This window comes from Ptychodera flava, chromosome 18 (assembly GCF_041260155.1).
Source record: "Ptychodera flava strain L36383 chromosome 18, AS_Pfla_20210202, whole genome shotgun sequence".
NCBI lineage: Eukaryota > Metazoa > Hemichordata > Enteropneusta > Ptychoderidae > Ptychodera > Ptychodera flava.
In genome coordinates, this window is record NC_091945.1 from 15,503,844 (window position 1) to 15,518,375 (window position 14,532).

Below are 14,532 nucleotides of genomic sequence, written 5' to 3' on the forward strand. Positions count from 1 at the left end.
GGGAAAAGGTGTAACAACTGTATATCCATTGTCTTTTGTTACAGGTCATTCCACAAACTTTGTTGTTGCCGTCCACGTGCCGTCCGATAAACCTCAAGATTATTGGATTTCCAAAGGAACTGCTTTGCTGTGTCAATTGAATGAATAAATTGTGCAACTTTTCCCTTAGAAACTGTGGAACTCTCTATTAAAGGTGAACCCTATGTCAAAGGTGAACTCCATGTCAAAGGTCAACAGTTACCTTACAAATCCTGTATATTACTTTGTGTATGTAAATTGACTGAATGTGGTTTTATTAAATTAAATTTGACATGTTTGAAGTAAGCAACCCATATTTTGTGACTTTTTATTAATTTTGTTGTTTTTATATCTGTAGATCAAACCAAAGTGTAAGATACCTTTTAACCAAAAATTACGAAAAGTCCGTCCCAGTAACTGATTCCATACAAATGAACAAATCACAGAGTTCTTGTATTACTTCATGTATATTATGACTTCAACACAGTTTGTGTGTATATCACATTTTTTGGTTTTACAATTCGTCCATCACAGACTTTAAATTCATTTACAGGTTTTGTCAATACATACGTTTGGACTTGATGCATTCATTCAGTGTTGATAAAATTTTTCTTGAAGTTTGGTTTTGTGACCACATTTGAATTTCCTTTTTTAAGCGCAAACAATGTCCATGGTATATATTGTATATTATTATTTTTTGAAAGATACCACACTGCAGTATTTTGCAGTCCATTTATGAGAAAGCTTCTGTCCTATCACATTGAATTTTATTTTGTATTTGTGGTGAATTCGTGTACATCTTGTAGAAAATACAATATCACATCCCTTCTTTTCTCCTGTATATTTTAACTAAGAATCTTCCAGTATTTACAGCCAGTCAGAAAAAAAATTTAAAACTAGCACCACTGTTGATCACAAATTGTTTTTATTGCGTGAAATAAAACATTGCAAATACGAAAAATGTACAATTGCAAATAATATAAAAAAAGATGTGTAAATTACTCGGGTGTATACTGCGTATTTCACAATAAATAAAACATACAGTATTTCCATTGAAATAGTCTCCTGTATTTTATTTTGCTGTGTTGAGTGTTCCAACAAAGGAATCGTTCCTATAAAGAATCTCTTCAGTGGCTCCTTAAATTCTGTATCCGTATTACTTCCCAAATTTATGCCCCACCGGAAAACTTTTCTTAGAAAGGTTAAACCATTATGTGATGACAGGGGGTGACACCTACAGATTTCATTGTCAGCATGATCAGAAGCATAGCCCTGCAGGTGTACTCCTATAAAAAATCTTGTCAGTTTATGTTTGCTTTGCAATATGACATGGTAGTCAAGACCTTCCCTACCATATACACAAGTTGTGCTGTTGGCTTCATTTAAATAATTGCGGCCTATACATGCAATTCAAGCACTTTAAAAACATTATTTAACCCCATCATCAAAGAATTGATTGATTCCCATTGTTTTTATGGTTTCACTGGACTGCAACACTCCATCTGGGGGGGGGGGGGGGGGGGGGGGGGCAGTAGTATAAATAGGGGTTGCATAGTTTGATAGAGAAAGGCCCACAACAATCATCTAGGATAGGGCCTGCAGTTTCCTTTTCAGCGCCTTCATGTGTATTCCTGATAATACACATTTCAATGACTTCCTCATGTCATATTAGCCAAGATAAGCTAGAATTATTCGCACTGCCAAAGATTGTCAAAGATCATAAATGTGGACTTTGGACTGAGAACAACTCAAGGCATTGTAAAGGCATCTGAGGACAATTGCACGGAAATGTACACAGTTTATGTAAATTTCGCAAAATCACTGGAGATTTTCTCAAACCAATGTCACTCAAGTACATATAGATCAGCATGACATAAGGGTGCATTGATGTAGATGAACCCATCTAGGTCGTCTATTCACACTTAATGACCTTGGAAAGTCTATAGAGATCCCTTTGTGTGGCATTGAACAATCTGCATGGCTGTAAATATGATTTCAATCTTCAAGATTTCATTCCCCTACAATTTCATCATTTGGTTGCTACATCTGTGTTTGTACAATAAGCTTTGAGTGTCACCAACAATAACAGAATGAGATAAAACTATGTACATTTATACTGGATCTTTACAAATGATTTTCTATTTAACCCTGCCCTAGAATGAACCTGTTCAGGGACAACGGCTAGTTAGACAGATATTCAGACTTTATAACTTATCAAAGCAAAACATTACTTAGGGTCACAGTCCTATACACAAAGACCCTTTGATCCATTGAGCCCTTGGACCACATCCAATGATTTTAACAACGCCTTGGGTTGCATTGAATAACATTTTAGGTCAATTGTGAACTAGGGCGAATTTCTAAATCACTTTTCTTGAACTATTTTTTTACAATCCAGATTCCTATAGTCATATTAATTAAATTCAACAAGCAAATTTTACACACACACACACACACAGGTACATATATATGTATATCTTTGCATGTACGTGGGTTTTCCCCAAACCCCATACCTGTATGTTTCTGTAACTTGTACATCAGTCCACATTCACTATTGAAAACAATAGGGATTTCCCAAAGCCAGACAGAGTAACATTTATGTCCTTTATAAAGGGAAATTCAATGAGCAAATTACAGGATGCCACTTCCTTAATATTTGAACCAAAATTTCATTAACTTACATTTCCCTATACATGAAATAACAACAAACCATAATATATAATAACAATTTTCTATTCTGTACAGTTATGTGGAAGCAATATCTTAATATATTCCTTTTTATAAATTATAGGTCAATTGGTGTATACAAGTAAAGCCAATATTTCTGTATTCACATATTTTCCATTTTCCTATTTAATTAGTAACAAAGGTCTGTTAACTTCTGTCTCTACAACTGTCTATTTTGTCATCTCTGTATTAGTCTGTGTCTGTCACCTGTCTGTCTCTCTGTCTGTCAAACTGTCTTTCTGTGGTCACTTTTAAGCGGCAAGCAAAGTTTGATTTTTTGTAAACCAGAAATTTCCCCAGAGTTCATGACCTTGAATTCCTAAAATCACTTCGGGTATTTCTCATATGGCATTTCCAGCCAGTCTATTTGCTGTGCTATTTTAGGTACAAGATTAGGACACATAATTGACTGACGAATTTCTGAAAAAAAAAAAATTCAAACTCAGCAAAAGGAGAAGTGGTACTGATGAGGAACGATTCATAAAACTGATCGTGCCTGAAACCAATTTAAAGCATGAGTGAAGATCACTCCTGGCAAATCAAAGTCAGATTCTTCCGTTTAAGAAATATCTTTTGTTTGTTTTTATTTTCTCACTCTGTTTGATTTGTTTTCAATGGTTCAAACCGGAAAAGGATTCTGTCAGCAATATATGCAAGCGACACCTATCATATTAACGCTATGTAAGGTCTACCCCAGATAGAATTACATGTTTCAATTTCACATAAAGACACCAAACATCAAAAAATTCTGCCAACTTCTGAGGACGGTTATTCCTTGAATATTCACGGCCCAGATATCTCCTACCTACCAGGGAGTTTAAGCCAGGGTTTTGGGATTATGGTTACAGTTGGTGCCTGGTTGGTAATATCCTGGAGGGATATTGTCCTGGAGCCAAAACACTTGTTTGGAATGAAATACAGGGTGAACTAAAAGCAAGCATTTACTATATCATCAACCAACAGATATAACTTGGCATTTGCCTAGTATCTCGACAAGAAGTATGTATGACAAGCGAACTTTTTCACAAGATACTGAACACTTAGCTGCCATGTGTATGTACCACAATCACCAAATGGTTATCATTAAAGTTTCCTGTTTCAGAGTGTTATTTATCATTAATCTGAATTTTTCACTAAACCACCTGTTTGTAGAGTCAAAATAAAGTATTTAATTACTGTTGTAAATTTGGTTCAAGGTTATGCCATTTTTTGTATTGCAAATAGGAGACTTAGGCTAACAAATGACATGATCGATGATACCATGCTGGTGATTGGTCAATAATGCAGATTTGTCATTATGTTAGCTTTTTCTGTCCAATTAGAAGCTAGCTTTTGTGGTGGGTATTCACTTCATCATCACCATTCCCTTTTTGAGCACTTTCCCTCCAGCCTTGTCAAGCAACGCGGGCCACACAAAGTGATCGATCTCCGACCCGTCTTCCGGAATTGTCTCTAATTTGCATGTGCCATCTGGCTGGTGCCTTCTGTGGTCGTATCTACGCGTGTCATTTTCTATTATAAACGGAGGGTATTCAATGTTCAGTTCCCATGACAACCGACAGCAGTTGCTGATGTAACTTTCCATGATGTCGTTGTTGGTGATGTCAGATCCAAACTCTTCTTCTATCCAATCAACAATGCCCTGGTAGAACAACAAAATATAAGGCAGCAGTCATTAAAATGTCTCTGTGTTCAATGATAATGTACCCCCTCCTGACCCACAACTGACAAAAGCAAACTTTGCATGACACAATCACGGTATGAGGCGACTTCGACTACATAATGGAGTGCAAATTTGCTTGAGTCCATTAACTTGATGGCCAGGAGGGGGTGCATTATTGCTATTACTGGTATTTATAGTTTTGGCAATGCTTTTGGCTTTGTAGATGAGGAAAACATCTGAGCTCACAATCTGGATAGTTGGATACATTAGGGCGACATTTTTATTTTGTGTTTCTCATCTCCCGACCGACCATAAATTTCAGCTCCGACATTGTGAGATTGCAGCGACTCAGACTGAAGGACGGAGAGCACAGAACACTGAACTGAAAGACAAGAAATTGCAGTGACAGTGAATGGACAGAACATTGAACTGAAACAAAAAGTTTTTTTTTTTGGTACTTGTTTTTTTTTATTGCGACCGCCCGCCCTGCCCGAGTATTCCTCTGGAGATGAGAAACAAAAAAAATAAAAGGGTCACCCTTATCAGTGATAGTCGGGGGGAGGGGGGATGACATCAAAAAATTCACTGGTATTGACAGTGCTATAATATAATATAATGTAAAGTGTTTGCAAAATGTGAGGATAGGAGATTTCTGGCATGTTCTCAGAAGAAATAGGTTTCAAGTTTACAACAGGTTGCGTAAAACATTGACCAGTTCCAAAAATACATAAACATCAGCCAAGTTCATGGTTTTATCCAAACATGGCAGAGAGTTCCTCTTGCCATCCACAGTGTCAATAAAGTCATACAAAGTCTGTGTTCCAAAAATGTACAGACAGGGCTTGACACTTAGTGCATCTATCAATCATCAATTTCTTATCACTTCCCATTCTGCTTGCAAAGTGCAAACACTCTTACAAGCTCATTGTTTCTGCATCCAGTGTAACATTTTACAGACATGAACTAAAGTATCACAGAATTTGGAGCAAAATTTTTGGCAATACTTACATGTTCAAGTTCCTTCAAAGGCCAAACATTGGTGTTTGCTTTGAGAAACTTGGAGATTTCTTCTCGGAGAGCGTCAGGTAGGATGCTAGGATCTTCACGCAAGTCCTTTCAGAGAAAAACATTCAAGGAGAGACATTTTAATACTTGCATTATCAGATTTGAAAAAAAATGCTACTTCTGAACAGAACAGAACTCCCTTCAAACTCTAAAACATGCATAACTCTATTGTTTTTAATATTATCAGTGGAACCATACATGAGGAACCTGACTGTGAAGAGTACTAACAGATATGAAATGTCAAGAGATGAAAATAAATCCACTTCATGGAAAAGCTATCTGGTTTCTGTGTATTGTATCGTAAATAATGTTTTGGAAAAAGAAGATGACAACAATGATACCTTCTGGAATGCTGGTAAGATTTTTTATTATTAGTAAGGTAGAACACACCTTGGGGACAGATATTCAGACTCTCAAACTTTCATATTCTTTTCTGATATACCACTTGTGGGGGCTCATTTTAAAGCTCTTGGTGTAAGAAAACTTTTCATCAGCTTTGTTATACGAAATTCGAAAATTTTATTTTTCTCCATAGAGTTAACACAGGGATGGTGGCCATTTTTAATTTCAGATATTGATCTTCAGTTATTTTTTTTCTCTAGTAACATTTTTGCATGGTGACTCCGGATTTTTAGTCTTGACTTTGAAAGTGAATGGTTGAAAGATTCCTAATGGAAAGTTTGAGCAAAAGTTTTGAGGCGCATATCACCTTAATGTATTCATTAGAATAAAGTTGAATGACGCAAGTACGTCATCACTACTTATGAGTAAAGTCCCCTGATTTTTGAGGAATGATGTTTCAGAGTCTCACAATAATAAATCTGTTTTCAGACTTTAACTTCACTGACAAATTCTCTATGCTGACCCAGAGAAGACAAAGTCCCTCAAAATCATGCAGATTACACACTTGAAGTCATGCTGTCTGACTTACCAATGACTCTTGCACTTCCTGCGACAGAGAACCGGGATAACGAAGCGAGTGTGCCAGACGGCCGTTGAGTGTGTCGACGTGATCTTTGGCCAGTTGGAAAGAAACCTGGAAGATGGAAACGAAATAGGAATACAGACGAGACAAGTGTACCAATAAAAACCATATTTGACAACCCACTGGCACAAAAATATTCTCTTCGAGTCAAAATTTTAAATATTACATGTACTATCTTATATATTAAGGTAGAATGTGCCTCGGGGACAGATATTCCGACTCTCAAATTTCTACAATTCTTTTCAGATCTACCTCTTGTAGGCACTAATTTTAAAGCTCTTGGAGAAATAAAATCTTTCACTGTCTTAGTATTTTGAAAATCCAAACTTTTATTTTTACCCCATAGAGTTAACACACGGATGGCAACCATTTAGGATTTCAAATATCACAAAATGTTGAATAATTTCTTTTTCTAGTTCCAAACTCTGCACGGTGACCCCTGATTTTTATTGTCAAATTGGTAAGAGAATGGTTGAAAGTTTCATTTAGGAAAGTTTGAGCAAAAGTTTAAGTCGTTCACTTTCGAAGCGCATACTACCTTACTGTAAAAGGCTGACTCGGGGGGGGGGGGGGAATTTAAAGAAATTTCTCGATTATCTTATAATAAGAGTTCAGACATCTTAGATGACACACTGCATATAACCCTACATTTGCAAACAGAGTACACTATCAGTGTAACAGTGAAGTATACTGGGTTTTTTTTGTATATTTGATCAATGCCAATGGTCCTCAAGATTCCTTGTTAATACTTGCAAGAGATACTTTCGTCCACACTACCACATAGTTCCACAAGAGAAGAGGGAAAAAATCAATTTCATGGAGATTTTTATTTCATTGCCACAGATAAAATACAATCATGTGCAATTTGCTGCAAAGTAAATTTCAGAGTTGCGTCCAAAGGCACTCGTTGGCTGGGTAGTCTACTTAATCGAGCTATCGTTTGCCAGCTCTATCGATCGCGTACTCGTACTCGTCACTCTGCCCTCCGCCGCAACTAAAATACAGAAGGTATGAAACACGATCACACAGTGTACACACGACCCGGTGTATTATAAATGCAGTGGAGGGCAAAGCAGCGGGTAAGCGATCGATAGACCATAGACAGTAGAGCCCCCCCCCCCCCCTACTGTCTATGGATAGATAGAGAAGACGATCGATCGATCTAGCATACTTTCCAGCCATTAGCGCCTGTGGATGCGTCGCTCAACGGTACGGACGCGGACGATGGTATGGTGTTCAGCTTTAGCGCACGTTGTCCAAGTACACTGACTTGGCGCGTGACTGTACACTGCATACTTACCGCAAATAGATCACTCAGGAATTCCTGGCGTTTGTTGTCCGTCGCTAAACTTCCGGATCCTAACTCCGAAGTCTCAAAATCAGACTGGAGTGCTCTCAAAGCGGTAGTCCGTTCTGTGTTCTCAAGCTGCCAGTAATTCGATATCAGACGGGAAACTGCTTTATTTTTCTCGTCTGCGTTGTTCTTTGCCTCGAACTCTTTTATCCTGGAACGGTCGAAAATGGGTTTTCAAATGGGTAATAGATACTTGCGTTGTAAAAATATGCTACAAAGTTGCAGTTTTCTTGTGACGTATACTCTGTTAGCTTTTCAATGTGGCAATATATAAAATATACACCATATAAAATGAATCATAGAATCGCTAGATGCAGTTCCGTTGCCCACAACTTTCCCCGGCGATTTCCCACCTTACCAAACCACCTAAGAATCGCCAGGAAAGTCGTGGGCTACGGAACTGCAGAAATAGAATAGCATACGGCCAATTTGCATGTCTAATTTACGACGTAACAATCAGGTCATGGGTCACAACATTGGTGACCTTAGGTGACCTTATAACTGCCGTGTTTCTACCAATAACATAATAATGGTGGGCGTCGCGTTCAGTGTTTGCAAGGATGTGAGCAAAGTTCAACATTTGATATCGAAACGTCTTGAGGTTTTGTATCCTGTCTGGCACGTGACAGTGCATTTATCTCAAATAGATTGGTTAATGGTGGACCAATTTCAATGACATACTTCGAAAAATTAGTGTATGAGGTAGATACATCAGATTATTTTCGCATTAAAATGCGTTGACTTCCGCATTTTTGTCACCTGTTAAAAAAAACAGCTGCACGGTAGCGTTTTAATGTTAGCATTTGACCCTTTCAATGCAGGATAGGCCTAACATCATCGGTTGATCCAAGAAAAATCTATGCATATTAGCCTGAAATTTGTCTTGATTTTTCACGAAGGCAATTCAGCAAAAACAGAGTACCTTCTTAGTGAACCCATAGAAATATTACAGGTTACCTTTGATTAAAACGAACAATGCACGCTGTCTGTTTTAAAACTTCCGTCTCAATAAACTATGTGAACGCTCCTGCAATGTAGTACGGGGTACAAAACGTCACGTCATATTCCCCGATTAAGGAGTTTCTTGATTTTGATAAAATTTCGAGTAAACTTACCTAAGCTGCATTTCTTTGTTCTGGTCGTTCAGCTTGCTTGCAACTCCCTGTAACATTGCATATTGGTGTTTTAATTGGTCGTAGTGAGTTTTGAGCTCGTCGAGTTCTGCCGACAATTTCCTGTTCTCCTGTCCTCCATTTTGTTGTTCTTGTTGAATGCTGGCGATTCTATCGTTCAGTTGTTTGTTTTCGCTCTTCGCCTTTGCGAGCTCCTCCGTCAGTCTGGCAACCTTGTCCTCGTCGACCAGCGACAGGGACCTCTGTAACAACTCGATGGCTTCCGTGACCAGGGCTTTTGGATCGCTCCCGTTGCTTGCGTTCTCCACGCGCGGTCCGAGATCACTGATCGCGCGGCTCGGCTTGGTCGGTTTCGTGCGAGGCGCAGCTTTCGGCTGCGGCGTAGAATAGCGTCTGCCGGGCGAGGTGGCGATAGCCCTGTTCATCTCGCCCGGTCCGGGTAGGCTGCCATCGCCGGTCTTCCTGTACACCTCACCTGGTCCGTCCATGGTCGTCACAGAGGTGGTGCTCGGCGGAGGGGTGTTTGCGAATTTCGCGTTCCCTTTTCTTCTGAATGCCGATAGCATTTCTGAAGTTCCTGTTTCGCCGCTGCCGGCTTTATATAGGCCCAGGTGCTGCAAATAGGTAAAGAAAGGGAATTAAAAGCGCGCCTGCTGTCGACGATATGGTTGAGTTGGTATCCAGTTTCTTCTGCCAAAAGCCCTGAGCAGTCGCCTTTGCATCTGACAAAGGGCGCCACGATACAGTACAAATTCAGTCCAATTACTGAAAAATCCGCAGAGATGGACGTCTGAGTAAAGACATCAAGTAGAGGGGTGTCAATAATTTACGATGCGTTGTGAGATCTTTGCATTACCCATCGTGCATCATTTGCGCAACTCAAAGACACAATACGGTAGATAATGCTCAGTAGCTCAATAGCAGTCATGACCTCATCTGATTCAATGGCGAGTTTCCTACCTCCAACTAGTAATGTAAAAAATACGTGTAGTCATCGGTGCGTACATGCATAAACATTGTTACTCCCGCGCTCCCCCGTATGTGTGTGTGGAGGAACTGAGATGTGGATTTTATCGTGTAGGATGCCTTCCCCTTTCCCATGGTTTGATCATCAAGAGGGCGCACTGAAGCGAGTCATCACGTCGGGTGCGTAGTCAAGTGACCCAACCTTTCAAAATACACTGTAGTCACAACACTTCATTATGAGACAGTCACTTCGCTAAATCGGCCAATGAGAAATCAAATGGTGGCATTTATAGGGCAGTTTACGCCCAAATGTCATCCGGAATCGACGTTGGTAATTAACGGAGACGTCACTAATGAACTCAACGTCAGTCCGTTTATTTTCGCACAAAATTAAGTAGGTTCTAGGGCCTAAATCAAATCCGTCCTAGGTATCAAAGACTGTGTTCGCCCTCTCACTAAACAAATTGAAATAAATCGATCAAAGCGGTTTAAAATTTAACACTTGTTAAGTCATAGGTTGTAAAATGGATGGTGGAAATTGACAAATAACACGGGGACTTTATGGAGGTAGGCCTCGACACGTACGCAAATACCTAATTACCATAATTTGATACCGAGCGTTGAAACTGTCCATAAAACATAAGATTAAGCTTATGAATCTTGGAAATTTCTGATATAGAACTAGACTGAAGCATTTTCATTGTGCTCCACGGTGCTTGTATTCCGTTACCTGGCACCTGATACTTGTCGGCAAGCGTTGCAGCAAACCGGTAGAATTAGAAACAAACCCGTAGTAACACACCAAAAATCAGACTATCATGTGACTTTAGTTTCAATTTTAGAGCTTTTGAATATTTTTTCTCGGCCTCTTTGATGTCATCGACGGAATGTTTATGATAAATTACCTGTCGATTATCAGCATCATAAATTTCTCAATAGATTGTCTTCTTTTGAGTTTGACGAACAGTTGATGTACGGGTAACGAGAAACAGCACTAAGCATGCATTTATTGACACTGTTAAATGTACAAAGATCCATTTAACAGCGTCAATCTCATTCCTGCACGTATGGAGTTTTTGTCATCTGAAGATAATTATCACCGGAGGTGTCATAGATACAGAAAGAATGATTAAAGTTTCAGCAGTACAGGCCAACTTAACACTTCGCAGGCTGAAATAAACGATGGGTTTATCTTGGTATGATTTTCAATCTATGGAAATCAACAGGTGGTTTTTACGTTACAAGACCACCCACATGGCACAATATGTGTTTTACAATCTTTGTATTATCACAAAATCTAAGTATCTGACAGGTCTTCATATGCACCTTATCAATTCCACGATTTTATCTTTCGTCCGAGTTCCTATCAATCGGAATTGGTGATGTTATAGGAGTCGTAGGTGGCGCTGTTTCAAAAGAGAAATTATGTCTTCACCTGAATGAACAAATCCGTTACTCTTCAGACTCTTCAGAAGTTAACGATAAAATGTGGAAACAAAGATTCATTTTAACGTTGGACTTGAAAAAACAATAGTGACTGGACTCAAAGCACCACAAAGACACTGAAAATCAATTGATTTTCATGCTACAAGCATCAAGAGAATCATAGTATTGGCAACTGGAAGAGGGACGACCGTGGGCATACGCATACTATATTTTATGTAAATAAATCGCGTTGATCCGATGTAGTGATCAAGAAGTACATAATAGTCTGTATGGCTCAATGAATCATGGGTAATTTTCTCCTTTAATTTATTTAAAAAGCACGCCCCCCCCCCAAAAAAAAATAAATAAATAAATAATCGTACTGATACAACACGGAAATACAATAATTAATTGATCAGGAGAAAACCTATGTAAAATTAGCGAAAAAAGAAATTGGGAAACCTTTATGGTTAAAATTGCAATTTTCCTCCATGCGTTAATTTGGCCCTTATTTATTATCTAGTTGTTAAGTAGACTGCACTTTAGAAAGGTAAATACGTGTGCGTGTTTTTACAGTAGGGACGTAATATCTTGACAGGAGAAAATTTAATTAGTATCGTTTAATCATTTGTGCTCGCTATGAGATTATTTGCCTTTGAAAGGTTACAGTGTGATTACGAATTAGACATTCAGTTAACATGCATGTCAGGCACGCTATTCCAGGGTTTGCATACTAACTCATACACTGGCAAATTCCTCTATCATTGTTCAATGAATGAAATATACAAAACATTGAATATGAGAATTGTCTTTGTTGTTCTCTTATTTTGCTGAGAACACTTTTGATTGCATAACAGTGAACAAAGAAAGCAGCCGCGCCCACAAAAAGAATATTATTGTTTTACTGAGTTACGATGGGATTAAACACCGATGGGTGATTTTTGTTAGGCCATGATGCTTTGTATCAACCTGTTTTGGGATTTAAGCAGTCTTAGTACATTTGAAAAAATCAAGCTATTTACTGGAAAGGCATCAGTGAAATAATACCTCGACATTAAAGAAGGGCATGCGTATATGTCAATATGCCACTTTATTAGCCACACCTTCAAGTTGCCGTGACGTGTGGCCGTTATAAATCATTTGCTTCCACAAACAAAGTGGAGTTATTTCAACTACCTATGGCAGACATCTACGTAAAGATCGGTTTCGCATCGCAGACAACAAAATCGAGATTTTTTATCGTCAAAATTATGTGGCCGACATGACGTCACTTAAGTTCTGAGCATAATGCAATATGGAGTCACTGTGCTGAAACCGATCGCGGTGGGATGTTCCACTGGCAGAGATACAACTCAGTTGACCATATCGGATGAGCAGAGGGGTAACGCGTGCAAACTTTGAATAAAATTTGGACCTGCAAAAAGCGTGGTACAATATCTGCACACACACACACACACACACACACACACACACACACACACACACACACAAACGATGAAATTATATGCGTGCGGTATGATAGTGATCTAGGCGGGGTCCACACAGGATGAACTCTATCTTCCTATAGGACCTGAACACATCGACATTGGGCGCACATCAACGCAAATATTCATAGCTCGGTAAATGCGTTTTAGTTTAAGCGTTCGTCAACCCAAAGAATTTTAATGAATTCTAATGTGTATACAATGACAGAATTACATTTTTAGATCATTGCCTTTCATAATGAGAGAGAAATCGCAAAAAGTTGAGAGCTAAATTTTCATAACCTACCGTAAATTAGTATTTGTCCAATCTCCCGCCGTCCAGAATATTTTGATTTATCGTCCAGAGTGTTCCGTTTCCGTTAATTCGAACTCACTCATCACTTATTAGGACACTAATTCCGTGGATGGGGTAATTTGGGTCAGACGCCCGACCGCCAGTTGAAGTTTATATTTAGAAACAAGATACCAGATGGGCTGCCACGTTTATCTTATTTGCATAGAGTTATGGACAAGCTGACCTGCGGATGACCTTCCACAGAAAGTGTAGGCCTGGACAACGCGCGCAGTGTGAATTCAATCATGTTTTTCTCCGTATAACAATGATACCAAAATTTTGACAAGATTAACTGATGAAACACTAATAAATTAATGGACTCACTACAAAAAGAATTGTTATTTTTATATATATTATTACACCTCACTCATTCAGCGTGCACTGCCATTGGTTAAACACGACTCACGTGACATTTAAAAGATCGTGATGATGCCCTCTGCGAATGTGATGATGCCCTCTGCGAACTTGATGATGCCCTCTGCATTTGATATTACATGGATGACGTCATTTTACTTACTGCGCATCCTTTCTGCGCAAAACAAATTGTCGTTCGCTTGTTGTACTTTGCAGTCGGCTGCGAAACGTCATGCAGAGCTGTCACCGGCACAGTTAGACGATATTTTGATGCAAGTAAACAGCAAACGAACGAAAATGGCAACAATGAATGCAATTTCTGTGTTCAGCGACTATGCAAGCAACAAATTTGGATACGCCACCGAGGAGATCGGCAAACTTTAGCGGCAACCCTAGACTCGGCACTGACAACATTTTACGCTGAGGTCTGGACTCAGAAGGCGAACTGTACTCGAAGAAGTCTTTGTGTTTTTGTTTCTTTGCATGTTTGCTTGTTCGGTGTAATAAAAATAATAACACATGAGAGCGAGGGCAATATCACGATTTATTGCCTGCCCAAGGGATGGTGGTCATGATCGAAATACTGATGATGCCCGAGCCGTAGGCGAGGGCATCATCAATATTTCGATCATGACTACCATCCCTTGAGCAGGCAATAAATCGTGATATTGCCCTCGTTCTCATGTGTTATTATTTAAAGGTCTGGTGAAATGGTCCCGTTCGTGTGACTGAATATCTTCCAGGAGGTCAATACTATTACACTCGCAACAGAATTGCATCCTAAAAGTACGCGCAAGTGTTGATTTTTTTGATATTTCTATGCGCGGCTTTCATGGGGTCATTTTGCGACACTCAGGTCACGCCCTCAGCGGGAGTCAAGGTTGGCCGTCTGTGACGTCACAGGTGTGTTCATTTACATCGAATAGCGGTCCAACACCGCCTTATCTCTGCCCGGTATCCGCTAACAATACAGGCTGAGCAAGTGTTCGCGCTGCCAGTTCGCCACGTTCGCCAATCCGAATCG

At 39.3% G+C, this 14,532-nt stretch overlaps 2 protein-coding genes across 4 annotated transcripts in view; one reads left to right on the forward strand and one right to left on the reverse strand.

Moving 5' to 3' along the window:
• The window catches only part of LOC139116957 (dynein axonemal heavy chain 6-like), a 56,149-nt gene extending 55,073 nt beyond the window's left edge, over window positions 1–1,076 (forward strand). For both annotated transcript variants that reach the window (XM_070679708.1, XM_070679709.1), the window contains one exon: window positions 45–1,076. In XM_070679708.1, the coding sequence (XP_070535809.1) occupies window positions 45–148 (104 nt within the window). In that variant the 3' untranslated portion in view covers window positions 149–1,076. The remainder of the gene's footprint in view (window positions 1–44) is intronic.
• Window positions 927–13,267, reverse strand: LOC139116958 (uncharacterized). 2 transcript variants are annotated; one of them, XM_070679711.1, is made up of 6 exons: window positions 13,107–13,267; window positions 8,928–9,559; window positions 7,759–7,963; window positions 6,405–6,509; window positions 5,417–5,521; window positions 927–4,387 (listed from the first exon to the last, which is right to left on the reverse strand). In XM_070679711.1, exons 2-6 carry the CDS (start codon window positions 9,509–9,511, stop codon window positions 4,091–4,093), a joined length of 1,296 nt encoding a protein of 431 aa, XP_070535812.1. In that variant the 5' UTR covers window positions 9,512–9,559; window positions 13,107–13,267; the 3' UTR covers window positions 927–4,090. The 2 variants fall into 2 exon arrangements, with proteins under 2 accessions (XP_070535812.1, XP_070535811.1); XM_070679710.1 differs by lacking the exon at window positions 13,107–13,267 and adding an exon at window positions 9,906–10,051.
• Between the last annotated feature and the right edge of the window lie 1,265 nt (window positions 13,268–14,532).